At 33.2% G+C, this 20,890-nt stretch overlaps 1 protein-coding gene across 8 annotated transcripts in view; it reads right to left on the bottom strand.

Annotated features, from left to right (window-relative positions):
• The window catches only part of LOC143073064 (vitamin D3 receptor-like), a 158,316-nt gene that overhangs the window by 87,652 nt on the left and 49,774 nt on the right, over positions 1–20,890 (bottom strand). For 7 of the 8 annotated variants that reach the window (XM_076248315.1, XM_076248310.1, XM_076248311.1 and 4 more), the window contains one exon: positions 19,115–19,186. Coding sequence is in view for 1 of the 8 variants with exons in the window: in XM_076248309.1 (XP_076104424.1) it covers positions 11,574–11,592 (19 nt within the window). In the remaining 7 variants the exon portion in view is untranslated. Of the gene's footprint in view, positions 1–11,573; positions 11,635–19,114; positions 19,187–20,890 lie in introns of those variants that run through there. The other variant, XM_076248309.1, reaches the window with a different exon arrangement.

The following is a 20,890-nucleotide window of genomic DNA, read 5'->3' as shown; positions in this document are numbered from 1 at the left end:
ATGTTAGAAACCTCTGATTACAGAGACCTATAGCAGCAATGTTAGAAACCTCTGATTACAGAGTCCTATAGCAGCAAGGCTGGAATCTTTTGATTACAGAAACATAAAGCAGAAAGGCTGGAAACCTTATTACAGAGACATATTGCAGAAAGGATGGAAACCTTTAATTACATAGATCTATAGCAGCAAGGCTAGAAACCTTTGATTACAGAGACATATAGCAAAAAGGCTGGAAACCTTTGATTACAGAGACATATAGCAGAGAAGGATGGAAACCTTTGTTTACAGAGACCTATAGTAGCAAGGATGGAAACCTTTGTTTACATAGATCTATAGCAGCAAGGCTGGAAACCTTTGTTTACAGAGATATATAGTTGCTAGCTAAGGTATCACCAGCTCAATACCGGTAATTAGCATTCCAATGTTGAAATCCTTGATTTGGTTATTTTTCTCTTCTTGAAATATTGAATTCTTTGAAACAACAAGGTTTTTCAACCATCTGATATAGATAGTCTAGCTAAGCCAAATTTGGCACATCATTTTAGAGATTTTCGGCTTTCTGTGATGTATTAAATTAACTACATAGTTGATTTGCCTTTAGAACTGTTTTGAATCAAGCACTGCATTTCTCTAGACAACAACACACATCTAATGCATGAAATGGTTTTTGTGATGATTTTTTTCCCAAATTATTATTTTCACAGCTCAAAATTGATTGGACGACGGTTGGTAAAAAACCCTCTACAAACACTTTTACTATATCTTGACAGAATGACAGTCAACTTTTTATGGAGTAAGCCTGGGTCCGTGGGTCCCTGAAGATATGACTGACTTTGTGTACTGTCTGTACGTTATTATGAATATAATTGAAAAATATATAAATGACTGGTGAATACTTGATATCATATTCACAATCTGTAGATCATTAAAACTTCTCTATTTCTGGAATGTTGGAAATATCTAAAATTCCTTGTTGAACTCTCAAACAATTTTAATTAGCACTACCTCCTTATATTTCTATCCAAAGAACTAAAAGTTGTGTTTTTCCTCATTTAGAACACCTGGAAACAAAATCAAACATACCATCATGGCTTCGCTTCATAATTAAGCATTTATGTTAATTTCTTCTATAGTGTTGACAATAATGATTTGAATATTCTTACTCAGTGTTTGTTGAAGCACTCCTTTCATCTTACTATTTGGCAAACTGTATGCATCAAACTATGTTTTTTACAAAATAATAGAAATACGTACTCGCTTACCTATTCTAGTGTACATTTTCTGTAGTCAAAATATTCGTAAATTATGTCATAATTCAAATACCAGACTGAATAGATCAATTCAAAATGTCTGCAATGATGTCTGAAACATCAAAAGCAAAAACAATTAAAATTAGCTAAAAAATTATTTCTGCAATTCAAGGATCAAAGATGTTCACACTCAATAAGATGTGTACTATGTAATAAAACCAACGTCACACTTGGATTTATAATAAAACAAGTTTTTTCAAAACTTTTTTCACCAACACATGCTATTCAAGTTTAATTGCCATTTATGCATACTAAAGTATTTTGCATGTGCATTTATTCGCTGCACATGAATAAACTTTCTATTTCACTGAGTGAAACAAGCAAGTGGGTACAATTTGACATGTTTCATTGCCTGCATAAAGCTGAACAACGTATTATCAAATATGATAGAAAATCCCATGATACATGTTTGAGTGTCTACCTTGCATGAAAGACAGAAGATAGTTGAAACGGCTGTTAAAATTTAAAAGTCAAAGCAAAATAAAAACCCAATGGCAAAATCGGAAAGACAACCAACAGTCACAACACAATAAAAAAAAAACTAAAGTCTGAGCAACACAACCGACCTAAACCAGCAGTGCATATCTCAGGTGCTCTATAAGGGTAAATAGATCATGGTAATCAGTTGGCATCATCAGTATAGCTCATGTAGGTACAAATTTGGTGTCAACTCTAATTCAGTGCTGTCACATTCAAGTAAAGGGTGAGATTGTGGTTTCAATAATTGGAACACATCCATCGTCACCTGTGAAAAAGATATTCCATAATGGTCAACAAACTTGTGATGGAATTTGTAAAATTGAAAGGGATGACTGCAACCTCATAATAAATAGTTTCCTCATAATTAGCAACTTTCTTTTAAGGTAATCATGATAGGAAATGTTAGATCTGGAATATCATATTACCTAGGATGTATATACCTCCATATGAAGGTTGCTACATAAAAATAGAATTTTCACAATTGGGTAGCTGAAATTATTCCTTTTGTTACTAAGCTTTGTTCTTAACCAACTTTCATTACCAATTTGTAGATGTAATTCTAAATATAAGGCAGTCTTAATTGTATCTACTGTATCCTTAATTTCAAGTTTTATCAAATAGACACATTGAACATAGTACAATGTAAAACAAACTTTGATTTATCAATGGAGTAGAACATGAAGTTAAAAGGAAGTGATACCTTATTACAATATATTAGTAGAAGATTTTCAAAATAACAGTTGACTTTTATCAACTATATTTTTGATTCCTGTTAAATAAAAAAGTATGAAATTTATGCATTATTCAATGCTGTGGACAAATTAAGATGGATTTGGTTATAAACAAGAAATACATTGTATTGTGTATGAATAACATGCTTTAAAAGATTCCATACATTCTTCTTAAATATCCAGACACAATCCATCATAATTTTAACACAACAAGTCTCAAAAATATACAAAGAGATCCACAATTATAGGTATACAACAACAAAATTACCATTTAAAGTTGTGGTAAACTGTAACCACGATTTGTTGTCTGAAGTAAACACAGCTTTCCTTTCTAAAAAAGCTTTCTCCAATTCAGCACAAAACATTATAACCACTGGTTCCCAATAAATCACATAAAATAAAAGGCTATAGCAATTTGTCTGAAGCAATAAATTATAGAACAAGAGTGCACACGGTGAAATGTCTCGCCTTCTAACTAATCATTGATATTATGTTGATAGTCCTAAGTATAAAGCTAAGCTTTATTACAACTGTCACATAAACTTAACATTAACCAAGATAACTAAACAAAGACCAATGAACCTTGAAAAAGAGGTCCAGGTCAGATGAACCATGCCAGGCAGACAGGTACAGCTAACAATGCTTCTATACAACATATATAGTTGACACATTACTTATAGTTTAAGAAAAATAGACCAAAACACAAAAACTTAACACTGTGCAATGAACCGTGAAAATGAGGTCACGGTTAAATAAAACCTGCTCGACTGACATAAAGATTATAAAATATCTCCATACACCAAATATAGTTGACCTATGGCATATAGCATTAGATAAAAAGACCAAAACTCAAAAACTTAACTTTGACCACTGAACCATGAAAATGAGGTCAAGGTCACATGACATCTGCCCGCTAGACATGTACACTTAACAATCATTCCATACAACAAATATAGTAGACCTATTGCATATGGTATGAGAAAAACAGACCAAAACACAAAAATTTAACTATAACCACTGAACCATGAAAATGAGGTCAAGGTCAGATGACACCTGCCTGTTGGACATGTACACCTTACAGTCCTTCCATACACCGAATATACTAGCCCTATTGCTTATAGTATCTGAGATATGGACTTGACCACCAAAACTTAACCTTGTTCACTGATCCATGAAATGAGGTCGAGGTCAAGTGAAAACTGTCTGACAGACACGAGGACCTTGCAAGGTACGCACATATCAAATATAGTTATCCTATTACTTATAATAAGAGAGAATTCAACATTACAAAATATTTGAACTTTTTTTTCAAGTGGTCACTGAACCATGAAAATGAGGTCAAGGACATTGGACATTTGACTGACGGAAACTTCGTAACATGAAGCATCTATATACAAAGTATGAAGCATCCAGGTCTTCCACCTTCTAAAATATAAAGCTTTTAAGAAGTGAGCTAACGCCGCCGCCGTAGCCGCCGCCGCCGGATCACTATCCCTATGTCGAGCTTTCTGCAACAAAAGTTGCAGGCTCGACAATAAAAATTGTCCATTTTAACCATTCTTTTTCTAGGATGCTATAATTAGTGAGGATTGGTAGGATCCTAAAAAAAACACCAATCAGAGGAGCATTCTTAATATAATAAAATGTACTGTAGTTGAACCCTTGACCTATTTATTTTATCAATAAAAGCAACATTTTATAAACCTAAAGATGTGGGGTAATAGAAATTATTTTGATCAATATGTGTTTGAAACTGGAGAATATTGCAAACGCCAGTGGCATATATGTACTCTAATTTAACCATAGCATAAACTTAAAGAACTAGATAACTGGGAATGATTGTCAAATGAATTGACAGCATAGTTTGTTTTCTAATTATTCTGTGTGGTCGTTTCAACAAAGTTAGACCTTCCAAGAACATTTTCTGTAATCAAAATAATGAAATAAAATGATAGCTTCAGTTCTTTCCAAATTGACTTTTGTCTATCATACAAATATGACGAACTGCACAATTTAAAATTGGATTTCACATCAAATGAATAAGCACTAGAAAAAAGATTGGATGACATTATGCACAATATACATATCAACATGAAAAAATACAGCAGTTGATATGAAATTAAATTTGTATAAGAAGAAAATGAATGGTTTCATATGTGTCACAAAAACAGCAACCCAAAGATATAGAATGACTAATTCTAATGCAATTAGTTTGTATCAATGGTTCTGATTGGATGACAGTTAGCATAAAATTCTCTATCTCCTTGTCTGTAACTAAGGAAGCCGACATTTTGAATTGCTGAATGTATTGACATGTAATTTCTACAATAATAAGCCAAAAAACTCACAAGTTGCACCTAAAAATCTTCTTTTTATCAAATTTTATTACATTTTGAAGCGGCACAGAAGCCAGAAAATGCCCGCTGTTTATGTTTGACGCCGGAAGCATACCTATGACGTCACCTAGTGTAGGGACCAAAAAAGATAACATCTTTTTGCGGAATTTTCTTTAATGAAGATTTTACACTGAAATAATGATTGAAATTTAATTATGAAAGTGTTGTGCATTAGAATAGAGATAACTGATAGAGATAGAGATAGCTTTTATGGAAGTCCATCGGTAGTTTTAATGTCGCAAATACCCGTTTACCTGTCTCTGCCCCGCGTCGCCAGGTAAACTAAATTTGCGACAGTAAAACTACTGATGGACGTCCTTAAAGCTTCAAATACAATACAGTTATGTCTTAAATACAATTAAGAGATTCTAATAACAGGAAGACATTAAAAATTACAATCAAATCAGTTAAAGGTCAAGAAATGGTCTGTCCTTAATTTGTCCTAAAAGTCACCTGCAGACAAAATCGTACCCAAAATCCTTCATTTAAAAAACATAATCTACAATTCTTCTTAATTAATCACTGCCTCCAATCATTCAATCATAAACTAGGTCTGCCTCAAATCATTTTTTTGTAAACTGGGTTTGCCTCTAACCATTCAAATATAATTAGTTATCAAAGGTACCAGGATTATAATTTAATATGCCAGACGCGTGTTTCGTCTACATAAGACTCATCAGTGACGCTCAGATCAAAACAGTTAAAACCCAAACAAATACAAAAGTTGAAGAGCATTGAGGACCCAAAATTCCAAAAAGTTGTGCCAAATACGGCTAAGGTAATCTACTCCTGGGCGTAAGAAAATCCTTAGTTTTTCGAAAAATTCAAAGGTTTGTACACAGAAAATTTATAAAAATTACCATATAATTGATATTCATGTCAACACCGAAGTGCTGACTACTGGGCTGGTGATACCCTCGGGGACGAAACGTCCACCAGCAGTGGCATCGACCCAGTGGTGTAAATAGTTATCAAAGGTACCAGGATTATAATTTAATACGCCAGACGCGTGTTTCGTCTACATAAGACTCATCAGTGACGCTCAGATCAAAACAGTTAAAACCCAAACAAATACAAAAGTTGAAGAGCATTGAGGACCCAAAATTCCAAAAAGTTGTGCCAAATACGGCTAAGGTAATCTACTCCTGGACGTAAGAAAATCTTTAGTTTTTCGAAAAATTCAAAGGTTTGTACACAGAAAATTTATAAAAATAACCATATAATTGATATTCATGTCAACACTGAAGTGCTGACTACTGGGCTGGTGATACCCTCGGGGATGAAACGTCCTCCAGCAGTGGCATCGACCCAGTGGTGTAAATAGTTATCAAAGGTACCAGGATTATAATTTAATACGCCAGACGCGCGTTTCGTCTACATAAGACTCATCAGTGACGCTCAGATCAAAACAGTTAAAATCCAAACAAATACAAAAGTTGAAGAGCATTGAGGACCAAAAATTCCAAAAAGTTGTGCCACATACGACTAAGGTAATCTACTCCTGGGCGTAAGAAAATTCTTAGTTTTTCGAAAAATTCAAAGGTTTGTAAACAGAAAATTTATAAAAATGACCATATAATTGATATTTATGTCAACACCGAAGTGCTGACTACTTGGCTGGTGATACCCTCGGGGATGAAACGTCCACCAGCAGTGGCATCGACCCAGTGGTGTAAATAGTTATCAAAGGTACCATGATTATAATTTAATACGCCAGACGCGCGTTTCCTCTACATAAGACTCATCAGTGATGCTCAGATCAAAACAGTTAAAACCCAAACAAATACAAAAGTTGAAGAGCATTGAGGACCCAAAATTCCAAAAAGTTGTGCCAAATACGGCTAAGGTAATCTTCTCCTGGGCGTAAGAAAATCCTTAGTTTTTCGAAAAATTCAAAGGTTTGTACACAGAAAATTTATAAAAATGACCATATAATTGATATTTATGTCAACACCGAAGTGCTGACTACTGGGCTGGTGATACCCTCGGGGACGAAACGTCCACCAGCAGTGGCATCGAACCAGTGGTGTAAATAGTTATCAAAGGTACCAGGATTATAATTTAATACGCCAGACGCACGTTTCGTCTACATAAGACTCATATAAACCTGGGTCTGCCTTAAATCATTCAATCATAAACTAGGTCTGCCTCCAATCATTCCATCATAAACCTTGGTCTGCCTCAAATCATTCCATCATAAACTTGGTCTGCTTCAAATCATTCAATCATAAACCTGTGTCTACCTCCAATTACTCAATCATAAACTGGGTCTGCCTACAATCATCCAATAATAAACCTGGGTTTGCCTCCATGCACTCAATTATAAAATGGGTCTGCCTATAATCATTCAATCATAAACTGGGTCTTAGGTAACCTCCAATCATTCAATCATAAACTGGGTCTGCCTCCAATCATTCAATTATAAACTGGGTCTGCCTCCAATCATTCAATTATAAACTGGGGCTGCCTCTAGCATTCAATTATAAACTGGCTCAGCCTCCAATCATTCAATTATAAACTGGGTCTGCCTCAATCATTCAATTATAAACTGGGTCTGTCTCGTAGCACTCAATTATAAACTGGGTCTGCCTCCAAGCACTCAATTATAAACCTAGGTCTGCCTCCAAGCACTCAATTATAAACTGGGTCTTCCTCCAAGCACTGAATTATAAACTAGGTCTGCCTTTAATCATTCAATTGCAAACTGGGTGGAACTCCAATCATTCAATTATAAACATAGGTCTGCCACCGATCATTCATTATAAACCTGGGTCTGCCAGCAATCATTCAATTATAAACATAGGTCTGCCACCAATCATTCATTATAAACCTGGGTCTGCCACCAATCATTCATTATAAACATAGGTCTGCCACCAATCATTCAATATAAACCTGGGTCTGCCACCAATCATTCAATTATAAACATAGGTCTGCCACCAATTATCCATTATAAACCTGGGTCTGCCACCAATCATTCAATTATAAACATAGGTCTGCCACCAATCATTCATTATAAACATAGGTCTGCCACCAATCATTCAATTATAAACAGGTCTGCCACCAATCATTCATTATAAACCTGGGTCTGCCACCAATCATTCATTATAAACCTGGGTCTGCCACCAATCATTCATTATAAACCTGGGTCTGCCTCCAATTATTCATTATAAACCTGGTCTGCCACCAATCATTCATTATAAACCTGGTCTGCCACCAATCATTCATTATAAACCTGGTCTGCCACCAATCATTCAATTATAAACATAGGTCTGCCACCAATCATTCATTATAAACCTGGGTCTGCCACCAATCATTCATTATAAACTGGGTCTGCCTCCAATTATTCATTATAAACCTGGATAAGTACAAATTTACAGCACAAGAACTGCTTTACAGTAGCATTTTATCAATGAGACCACACTAACAGAGTATTGGAAAGATATTGATTAGTTTCCCAGTGGGAAGGTGTGTACAATGATCAGCCAGGTGGGAAAAAGAATGTTAACTCCATCAAGGAGGGGGATACAAATAATTGTTCCCCACAATTCAACTTTCTAAGTACTGACTTTTTTCCAATTTCAGAATTTTTGTAAAGGGAAACAACCCCAAGATATTAAAAACTGTATCCCTGCTTATATCAACCTGTATGTAAAGCTTTTATGAATTTTCCTTGCTTTATCACCTATTTCATAATCCCATTTTACCATTATAACTGTATTATGCTGTACAAAGTATTGTCAGATCCTGCATAATGCACCATGCTCACTATACTTGCTTCGTTTAGCCGCAGGGAATCCTTTTGTCATAATAAACCATAGTTAACACCTAGGTTAATGTCATATGTCCATGTACCTAAATATAGATTTTTCAAGCTAACATCAATGACCTATAGTAGTTTTTTTTTACGTCAAAAAACTCTTGTATTTTCTTTCTTTTTCTTCTTGTTTTCTGTGCATTTTCTATCAACTTGTTGTTTTTGGTGTATTTGTTTTGGGTGAACTTTATTTAAAATTTGACTTATGAAAATTAGCAACTGCAAAAGCACATGATTTATATATAAGAGTATAAAACAGGGAGCAGTTTAAACAGTATCTTGGGCAAAGGCTAGAAAAATAAAGAAGGATAAAAAGTCATGCTTCAGGCATGATTCCATATATAATCAACCAAATTTTCCCAACAAAAGGGGAGGGGCAGAATCCAAACACCCCCCCCCGATCTGCCTTTGATTTATCAATATAAAGGAATGTATAGACCTCATACTTTGTCCTCAGTCAATATACTATTTCAGGTTTATAATTCCTTGTATCAACCTAATACACTAGGATTGTTTTAACCCTTTCCTCTATAATGACGCTTTTCGAAGCCACCCCCTTTACTCCATAATGACACCTTCTGATGCCTGTGTAGTACCTCAGTTGAAACACTTTGACCATGCAATGTCTGTATCAGACTTAATAAAATTTGTATCTAATATGAAAAGAATATACATAAGAATATCTTGACTTAAAATTATTTGATGAAATATTTGTTTTTTGCAATGTATTAATACTTTAAAGCATATTTTCAGCATTTCATTGAAAAATCTTATGCAAATCAAGTATGCAAAAAAAAAATTCCATTGAGAAAAGGGTTAAGGAGTACAATCCTGAAAAGGTAAGCAAACTATGTCTGACATTTTAAAGATATATGTCAACAAAACTTACTAACATTTTTCCAATTGCTACCTCGTTAAAATAATGACACAGCAAATCAGAACTGAAGTACTGTACCATAGTCTTAATTTGAGTAGGGATTATATATTTCATGCAGAAAAAACTATCAAGCATCAAAAAAATTCCTCTTGTATGAAATCAATTCTAGAGCCTCATATGATGTATGTAGGAGGTGCCTATTAAGATATTATGTAAATAGTAAACTAGGTCAGGATTTATGAGCAATCAAAGTCATGAATAACAATAATGTTAATTTACAGACAATTTATCTTGTCAGAATTATGCAGTTATGAAATATTGCTATTTGCTCTTCTTGTAGGGTTTAACAGATTCAATGATAACAGAAAACGTCATTGATAGTCTTATGTCATATGCTAATGCTATTTTTTATTATTTGTAGTATTTTGAGTAGCTTACAGATCTTTGGTAGTTTTTATATAATGAATCTGCAGCTTTTGAAAATATAGACTTTAAAAGGACAAGTTTAAGAGCTAATATATTGCATAGACACATTTTTTTTGTTGAAGTTTGTACACTGCACTTTAGAAATGTTTGATAATGTCGTGTTGTTATGTTGCTGTCATTGCAGTAAAATCTGTACACTGCCATTAATCAGTAGAGAAAAGGAGATCAGAAGATTAACATTTGTGTTTATATGTTATATATCCAAATTCTTGATATCTATTTAGCTATTTTAGTATTAAGATTTTAACATTGCTTTTTTTCTATTCCAATAAATTAATTACTCAAATATATCTTAGCTACTTGAGTAATGTGTCTAAGTTTGCCACAACAAAGTCAAAGCAAACAGTCAGCGATGTGTACAGCAGTCCAAAACAAAGTCATGGTAAACAGAGCAATGTGTTACAACATGACACAACAAAGACAAAGTCAACAGAGCAATGTGTTACAACATGACACAACAAAGACAAAGTCAACAGAGCAATGTGTTACCACATGACACAACAAAGACAAAGTCATCAGAGCAATGTGTTACAACATGACACAACAAAGACAAAGTCATCAGAGCAATGTGTTACAACATGACACAACAAAGACAAAGTCAACAGAGCAATGTGTTACCACATGACACAACAAAGACAAAGTCAACAGAGCAATGTGTTACAACATGACACAACAAAGACAAAGTCAACAGAGCAATGTGTTACAACATGACACAACAAAGACAAAGTCAACAGAGCAATGTGTTACAACATGACACAACAAAGACAAAGTCAACAGAGCAATGTGTTACAACATGACACAATGAAGACAAACAAATAACAGAGCAATGTGTTACCACATGACACAACAAAGATAACAAAGCAAATAACAGAGCAATGTGTTACCACATGACACAACAAAGATAACAAAGCAAATAACAGAGCAATGTGTTACCACATGACACAACAAAGATAACAAAGCAATTTGTTACAGCATCAAACAATAAAGTCAACAAAGCCATGTGTTACAGCATAACACAATACATTCAAAGTAAACAGAGCAATGTGTTACAGAATGACACAAATAAGAGACAAAGCAGAACAAAGCCATGTTTTACATCATGACACAATACAGTCAAAGCTAACAGCAATGTTTTATGGCATGACACAATAAAGGCAATGTGTTACAGCATGACACAATAAAGGCAATGCATAATAAAGCCATTTCTCATGGCTTAACACATCAAAGGCAAAGCAAACAAGCACACATCTCTGTTGGAGTAATAATACAACACCACAACAATTAAATAGGTTAAAGACCCAACATTATTTTAGCCTTGGTAAAGCAGCTGTAGACAACAATGCAGCAACATTGCATATTTGATAAATTGATGTTAAAGAAGCCACAACATTTGCTTATAAGTAAAAGTATTTACATCAACCCCACAACATATTGGAACCATGGATGAAAAAGAAGTCACAACATTTGTGTCTATCTTACCTGATTCACTCTTCCACATCTTGATTCATAACCAAGTTCAATGGGCCTAATGTAGAACTGCTAAAAATATAATATCTAAACATTTAGTAACCAAATATCTCCTGTTACAAATCTTAACATTAATTCAGGGAGACAAAAAAACAAATTAAAAGTGGACATGATGAAAGTTTTGTATGTTTTTTCTGATTAGACTGAATTATATAAATGAGATTCAGAACTTAGAATAAACACAACAAAACTAATAAAGAGGCACAGACCAAAATTACATAATGCCCCTGTATTATCGTAGACCGGGCATAAAAAGCCTCTTTTTTTGCATACCTTGTACCAAGAAAATAGAATCAAGGACAAAGTACATAATAATGCCCAACACAAAATTCAGAATTCTCTGATTTAATAACAAGACATAGATTATCTTTCTGAGACAAATTATTTCTGAATTATATAGATTTTAACAAATAGTTAATGTTGTTGTTACCACTTCCAGATTAGCATTCCTATTTCTAGCATTCTGTGAGACATTCATGACAGATTAAACAAAAACTGCATCAATATATTCAGTCATTTTAACATTCTTATGCATACATATAAGAATTTGTATATCTAAAAAGGTTACAATGCCCCAAGCTCTGCTGAATAGATTATCTTTGTCTCCATTCTGTGACATTCATCAAAAACAAGATAATAAAAAACATAAATCTCTCAAAACTAAGATTTTTATATATGGTACAAAATGTATTATTATCCCAAAAAGTGATATGTACATCAAAAATTGTTGATTTTAAAATCCAAAGTATGAAAACTAAATAGCCAGTCTTCACAACAACTTTTATTATTTTGCGAAAAGTTAATATAATAATTAAACAAATTGAGATAAATAATACTGTACAGTATTATACATTCCAATGCAAGGAATAGAGCAGAGAAAATTTCCAGTCCCAAACATTCAGTTCTCAAAATTTGACGTTTTTAATTCTACATATTTTCTTTTCCGTTTATTATTTGATATGAATATAAATCTTATAAAAATAAATGTCTAACTATTGTATTCTTCTTTCCATAATTCATTTCTTAAAAGAACTCCTGGTACTTAAAGGAACTCTGTAACTTATATCCAACAAATCATAGACAGAAAGGTGATAAAACATGAAAAGACCTGCTGTATATGATCTCTGTATCTACATATATACTACAAATACAAATACTCAGTGATACAAGATTTATTTGCTAAACTTTCAAATGCCAAGACATTAATAAATAATATACCACCTATAAGTAGTATAAATGTTCACTTAAGGTGTTATAAGTCATATCTCAATGTCACCTGAAGCGTGAATATCTACCAGATCACAGTCTCAAAAAAAGACATATTTAAGAGCCTGTTTGTCTGTTACGATGATGGATAACTACAAGAATTTGTACCGTTATGGTGAACAACCTTCCCCTTGTTTTCAAAAAATAACCTTAAGGTGACGACCACCTTTGACATACATTTCTGGTGGTCTATAGAGGACCATTCTCCTACAATCTCTTCCTGTGACTACATACAAGTCATCTACAGGCATTCAATACTTCCCTATCAAGTTATGAGCTGTCAACATTTAAGGCTCCAGTCTGACTTAATTAAGAATGGGAATTATGCTCATGGCTATAATATCTATAAATAGACTAGACCTCACGTATTAACGCCACTTTTAAGCACCGCATATAGGCTATTTCGTGGCGGCCAGTTTTTATTGAAGGAGGAAGCCGGAGTCCCTAGAGAAAAACATAGACCTTCGATAATTAAGACTGGAGTCAAGTGCACCCACAGGAGTGAGGTTCGAACTCACAACCTCAGTGTTAACTGGCTAGTGATTACAATAGTAACTACTTAGACCACTCTGCCACCGAGGCCCCTGATCTCAGTAATAAGAAAAGGTTCAAAAGCCATATCATTTAATATGGAAACTAATTGAGAGGCTAAAATATTATAATGAAAAATAATTATTCAAGGAAAATGGTTGGTTTGAATTTGCCTAGTGACTTTAATTCAAAAGTATTATTCTTAGCTACAAATAAAACAAATACTGTTTTAGTGATGCATGTGAAAAAAAGAATCTGAGACGTGTTAAGTAAAATCAAAATTATAAGAACAATGTCCTTTAAAATCAAATTTAGTGTTTCAATCAAAACTTGTCTGCTACAAATTATTTAGAATTACTATAAGAGAGCGACAGTTTTTTTGAAAGTCTAAGAAAAAAGAATTGATTATCTAATAAAATATTAAAAAATTAAATTACCTGCTGCTTTTTTTCAAACAACATAAAGAAAAGGAAGAAGGCAATTTATTAGTTTAAACATATTTATTTATAGTGGATTGGGAAACAAATTTTGCAACTTATATTACTCCCTTTCCACTTTGCGGGTGCGATTGCTGCCTTGTAGCGGCATTAGCCTGCTCTTTTTCGAAATCTACAAGGGTGTCTTTAATGTGCAAGAGATATGGCTCTCTCTTAACACGGGTCAGCCTTTTATTGTCCCCTTCTGACGGACTATCATCGTTTCCTCAAGACCATACTCACAAATGGTGTCAAGGGAGAGCCGAAAATTCAGTGCCTGAAATTTTCATCCCGGAACGGGAATTGAACCAGGAACCTTTGTGTGGCAATTTATTATTAGTGACATCTTTGTTATTGTGCATTCTATCTACTTTTACCAAGTATGTATTGGATAAACCAACAGTTATTCTAGTTCAATGGCATGGTAACCAGTTGGGTGCTAATTGGTTAACGTCTGTGGGTGTTGCCACACCCTCTGTCAATGTACAGTTTCTAATCATGGTACAATTTGAACCATGGTTAACCATATGCATGGTCAACAATGGTGGCATGGAGCACAATAAGCTTCTAACATTGAAAAGAGCAAAAGAAGCAATATAACTGGTAGTATTTTAATATAGACCATACTTTATACAGTAAAACATCAACTTTACAATTTCCAGTATTTATGTAAAAGCCTTCTTATTCATTATTAAAAGAAAAGGCACAATTAAGTTCAAACAAGTCCATTTTTTTCCATATTTGTCAATTCATTTATTCTAATTTATTCATAATATAATGTTCCAAGGGACATAACACAAAATATTTAAATGTTGTATTTATATATTCCAATATAAATTTTATTTTATGATAGAAAATAATTCATTTATCTTGAAATAATGGTGTTTAAATTATGATTTATCACAAATCTGCAATGTATCATAATGAAGTACACTTAATTTTTACCTTTCCTAGATGTGGTGTGTACTTTTATTACAAAAATAAATGTGACAACTGGTTAATTGATACATAAATTTGTCAACACTCGCATAACTTATCTCTATGCCTAAAGGTTGTGTCATGTGCAGTGTGTTTGAATACAATGCACTTTTAAAAAATATAGAGTCACTCCATTCATCCTGATAAAAAATGAAATTTGATCAGAACTTGAACAACAGACTTTGCATTTTAATCATTCTTTTAATATCAAAGTTCTTTTAAATGCTTATTATTAAGTAAGGATAAAATTTTCTGAAATAGCAAATTTGGAAATTTACCAGTTTTATACTTTTTTGAATGCAATTAAATTACACAAAAATCAAAACTTAATTTCCAATCTGCCTCAGAATCAGTCCTCCTCAAGATTACATTATTTGAGTTCAAAATGTATATAATAATGGTGCACGAATATAACATTCGTTTCCTTCTTTCTTTTCTCAGTATTTCAAGAGATATAATTTGGTAGAAATGCACTAGAAATTAACAATTAATGGGAGCTAACTCAGTAATTTACAATCATTCTAACTAAAAGACGTTATCAAGAGATTTCTTGAATTACCAGAAACACAGAACTAATAGACCTATTATTTTTTACTCCAGATAAGGGTAACTTCAAAATAGAATATTTAGGTCAGCAGGGTTTATTTTGCCTTCTGAAGTTTGATGGCCTGTAGTAACAGAAGTGTAAGGATAATGCAAGGGCGAGTGGAAAACAATATCCTTCATACAATGGATCCATATAAAATAAGGAAGATATGTTATGATTGAGCATAGTTCAATTGACCTATACATAAGCAGTTATACTGGTCATAGTAAAGCTCTTTACCTTATTTTTTTCTCTGCTGAAATTTTATAATTATATGTTTCATAACAAGCAAGAATTGGATATCACTTGAAATCTTGATAACCTATATTTCTCTTATGGTCAGCACTTTCAATTGTGTTACATTAGAAATTCAATGAACTGTAGATCTTGTAGTCTTTTGCACATACAATATGCTGTGTGATGTCATATGTCAAATTTTGGCATCAAACTTAAACATCAAACAAAAAGATTACTGGCCACAACCATAAAGAGAGAATATCTTTTATACAATGAAGATGATTGTAAAACTCTTCAATTATTAGAGCTTATGAATTAGTTGATGAAGGATTCTCAAAGGGATTTTTGAATTAGTTTACTGTTTTCAAAATAAATTGTATATGCATTATTAATAAAGGTGTTTGTTATGTACACATAAAAATTTAACACTTCATTTTCCCATTAACTAATCAATCAAGAAGATTAATGGCTTTTAATGTCAAACAGAATATTAAATTAACTTGTTAACTTGTTAACATTTTATTGGGAGTATCCACCAATAGATTTAGATGGGAGAGAACTCTTGTATGATTACTGAAATGCAAAACAAGTAACAACCAGTCTGGTGTACTAAAAGTAAAACTTTACGGTACATTTTCCTGAACTATTCAATTCAAACCTCAAATATGTAGTTGGTACAGGGGATGCATATTTTACACACAACTGTTTCTTTGATGCATTTTATTTCTTCAATTAAAGAACCTTAGTGAGTGCGCTCACATACCCCATGTCCCGACATCGTCACTGGAGAAAAAAATAACTGTTAGAAAAAAAAATTGAATACGAAAAAAAATTGAATCATAATTTCCTGTCGATATACACAGCTACATAGTATGTCCTTATTATATACAGTTTCATGAGATTCAGTTGTGTGGTTTCAGAGGAGTTGTGATGACAAACTGTTGCAGTAGTATATTGAAACAAACAATTTCAAAGGGGCGTAACTCCTAGAAAAAAATTGAATCATAATTTCCTGTCAATATGCACATCTGCATAGTATGTTCTTATCTAAAAAGATTTAATGAAAATCTGTTGTGTGGTTTCAGAGAAGTTGCGATGACAAACTGTTGCAGTAGTATATTGAAGCAAATTAGTTCAAAGGGGCGTAACTCCAAGAAAAAAAAATTGAATCGTAATTTCCTGTCGATATGCACATCTGCATAGTATGATCTTATTATCTAAAAAGGTTTCATGAAATTCTGTTGTGTGTTTTGAGAGGACTTTCGATGAAAAGAAACAGGACTGACGGACTGATGGACAGATGGACGGATGGACAGACATAAGGACAGACAAACGGATGGGTCAAAAACATTATACCCTCCGCGACTTCGTTGCATGGGGTATAATAGAAGGGGAATGGATTATCAGGGACCCCCTGTATACCCCCTCAAAAGTGTCATTCAAGATTTCCTTTGGAGTTGGTTTCCATTATTAAATGCCACTAACTCAAAAGGAAATGACAAAACTCCAGTCTCAAAAACCAATACTACTGCTTTGCAATTTCATACTAATAATATGATGTTTCAAACCATTATTTTGTTCTTTATTTCAAAGGGCAAGATCATTGAATAAATACTCATTTTCTTATTTAATGCTACTCATATTCATATGGGTAATTTTATTTCCCTACCTTATCTTGGCATCTAGAAATAAAAATGATGGTTGAAACATTAACATTGTGACCTCAGCCCCATTGAATTTTTTAACATGCATTTGGAACACTCATATACTGACCATGCAAAGACTAGGAGTCGATTTCACAAAAGTACTTACAACTAAGGTTGATCGTATTAGTCATGAACAATTCAGTATACTTACGATCAATCTTAGTCGTAACTTTTTTTGAGAAATAGACTCCTATTTGGTAAACTTGTGGTTCTAACAAGAGTGCACACGCTGAAATGTCTCGCCTTCTATACTAATCATTGATATTATGTTGATAGTTCTTAGTATAAAGCTAAGCTTTATTACAACTGTCACATAAACTTAACATTAACCAAGAAAACTGAACAAAGACCAATGAACCTTGAAAATGAGGTCATGGTCAGATAAACCATGCCAGACAGACATGTACAGCTAACAATGCTTTTATACAACATATATAGTTGACCCATTACTTATAGTTAAAGAAAAATAGACCAAAACACAAAAACTTAACACTGTGCAATGAACCATGAAAAATAGGTCACGGTCAAATAAAACCTGCACAACTGACATAAAGATCATAAAATATTTCCATACACCAAATATAGTTGACCTATGGCATATAGTATTAGATAAAAAGACCAAAACTCAAAAACTTAACTTTGACCACTGAACCATGAAAATGAGGTCATGGTCACATGACATCTGCCTGCTAGATATGTACACCTTACAATCATCCCATACAACAAATATAGTAGACCTATTGCATATAGTATGAGAAAAACAGACCAAAACACAAAAATTTAACAAAAACCACTGAACCATGAAAATGAGGTCATGGTCAAATAAAAACTGCACGACTGACATAAAGATCATAAAATATTTCCATACACCAAATATAGTTGACCTATGGCATATAGTATTAGATAAAAAGACCAAAACTCAAAAACTTAACTTTGACCACTGAACCATGAAAATGAGGTCAAGGTCACATGACATCTGCCCGCTAGACATGTACACTTTACAATCATCCCATACAACAAATATAGTAGACCTATTGCATATAGTATGAGAAAAACAGACCAAAACACAAAAATTTAACAAAAACCACTGAACCATGAAAATGAGGTCAAGGTCAGATGACACCTCCAGTTGGACATGTACACCTTACAGTCCTTCCATACACCGAATATACTAGCCCTATTGCTTATAGTATCTGAGATATGGACTTGACCACCAAAACTTAACCTTGTTCAGTGATCCATGAAATAAGGTTGAGGTCAAGTGAAAACTGTCTGACAGACACAAGGACCTTGCAAGGTACGCACATATCAAATATAGTTATCCTATTACTTATAATAAGAGAGAATTCAACATTACAAAAAATTTGAACTTTTTTTTCAAGTGGTCACTGAACCATGAAAATGAGGTCAAGGACATTGGACATGTGACTGACGGAAACTTCGTAACATGAAGCATATATATACAAAATATGAAGCATCCAGGTCTTCCACCTTCTAAAATATAAAGCTTTTAAGAAGTGAGCTAACACTGCCGCCGCCGGATCACTATCCCTATGTCGAGCTTTCTGCAACAAAAGTTGCAGGCTCGACAAAAATAGTTGAGATCTGATTGGGAAGTTTTAGACAAAAGTATGAAAGATGAGGGAGAAGTGTTCTTGATTGTTAAGACTGTTGGCTAAGCCAAAAATGTTTAGCAGTATCAATAAATCTTACCGCTTCTTTCAATATCAAATCTTTGATGTTCTTGACTCTATTCTATATATCTTGTACTGATTCTAGCTGAATCTAAGAAGTAAAATTGAACAGAATATAGTATAAATAACAACATATGATATTTGCAAATTGTATTTATCAAACTCAGACCAGTGCACCTGCTAACCTCCTTGTGGAGCTACATATATGGTTGATGCATATGAAACTTCTTGCAATGGTTTATTTAGTACATCTACTTAGTAAAAATTTATCATTTAAGTAATTGTAACATCACCCACTTGAGGAAACTTGTCACAATATCGTAACAATACAACAATTATACTACTTAATATCATATTTAAGGAACTCCACCTAACGGCTGTCAGGAAGTTAATTGTTTAAGAATATATTTAATATATTTTTATGCAATCATTATTAATTTAATTTAAAACACACCAGATTATTTTCACCTTATCAAGGACGCATGTACTTTTACAGTGATAAATCAGAATTCGTGACAATGAACAAATTTTGTACTTTAAAAACAATCCCAGTCAAAGTTTAATATTACATGTCCAAATTTATGATAAGTAGGGGAAAAAATATCCATTGCACCTGACGAACATAGGGGTAAATAAACATACTACTACAATAATCTGTTATATAATACATGATAACTTACATAAATATTTATAGATTTATCAGTGACACAGATATTATCCCATTCAAGATATAAAAGTACAGGTGACCTCAGAAATTATCTACATTCTATAGGGATATAGATTTATACTAGGAATGTTAATACCTAACCAATGGATTTATTTTACAACTGTTAACACCTAAACACCAGCTTATCCATTTAACTTTCTTCTATTCACCTAGTCCTTTTAATTAAATAAATGGCTTTATTCATTTTCCAAGTTTAGTTTTTCAGTTTTTGCATTTACTTTAAACATATTTCATTTGCAAAATATGACAAAAAGGATTAGACACAGGCCATTCAAACTTAGATCTCTTCTCCTAAGATACAATAGGATAATTAAGTCAATAGAATTTCATAGCAATTGCATTCATTATTACATAATTCAGATCAAAAACCTATAATTTATTGAGAGACATAAACAAACTGTATAAACTAGAGGCTCTAAAGAGCCTGTGTCGCTCACCTTGGTCTAAGTGAATACTAAACAAAGGACACAGATGGATTCATGACAAAATTGTGTTTTGGTGATGGTGATGTGTTTCAACACAGTTTGTAGATCTTACTTTACTAAACATTCTTGCTGCTTACAATTATCTCTATCTATAATGAACTTGGCCCAGTAGTCTACAAATTTTATGAAAATTGTTAAAAATTGACTATGAAGGGCAATAACTCCTTAAGGGTCAACTGACCATTTTGGTCATGTTGACTTATTTTTAGGTCTTATTTCATGTACTTTGCTGTACATTATTTCTGTTTACAGTTTATCTCTGTCTATAATAATATTCAAGATAATAACAAAAAACAGCAAAATTTCCTTAAAATTACCAATTCAGGGGCAGCAACCTAACAACCCGTTTTTTGATTCATCTGAAAATTCCAGGTCAGGTAACTCTTGACCTGATCAACAATTTCACTACCTGTCAGATTTGCTCTAAATACTTTGGTTTTTTAGTTATAAGCCAAGAACTGCATTTTACCCCTATGTACTATTTTTAGCCATGGCGGCCATCTTGGTTGGTTCGCAGAGTTACCGGACACATTTTCTGAATTAGATACCCCAATGATGATTGAGGCCAAGTTTGGTTTAATTT

The sequence above is a fragment of the Mytilus galloprovincialis genome, chromosome 4 (genome assembly GCF_965363235.1).
Source record: "Mytilus galloprovincialis chromosome 4, xbMytGall1.hap1.1, whole genome shotgun sequence".
NCBI classification, from domain to species: Eukaryota; Metazoa; Mollusca; class Bivalvia; order Mytilida; family Mytilidae; genus Mytilus; species Mytilus galloprovincialis.
This window is presented reverse-complemented; position numbering and strand designations above follow the sequence as displayed.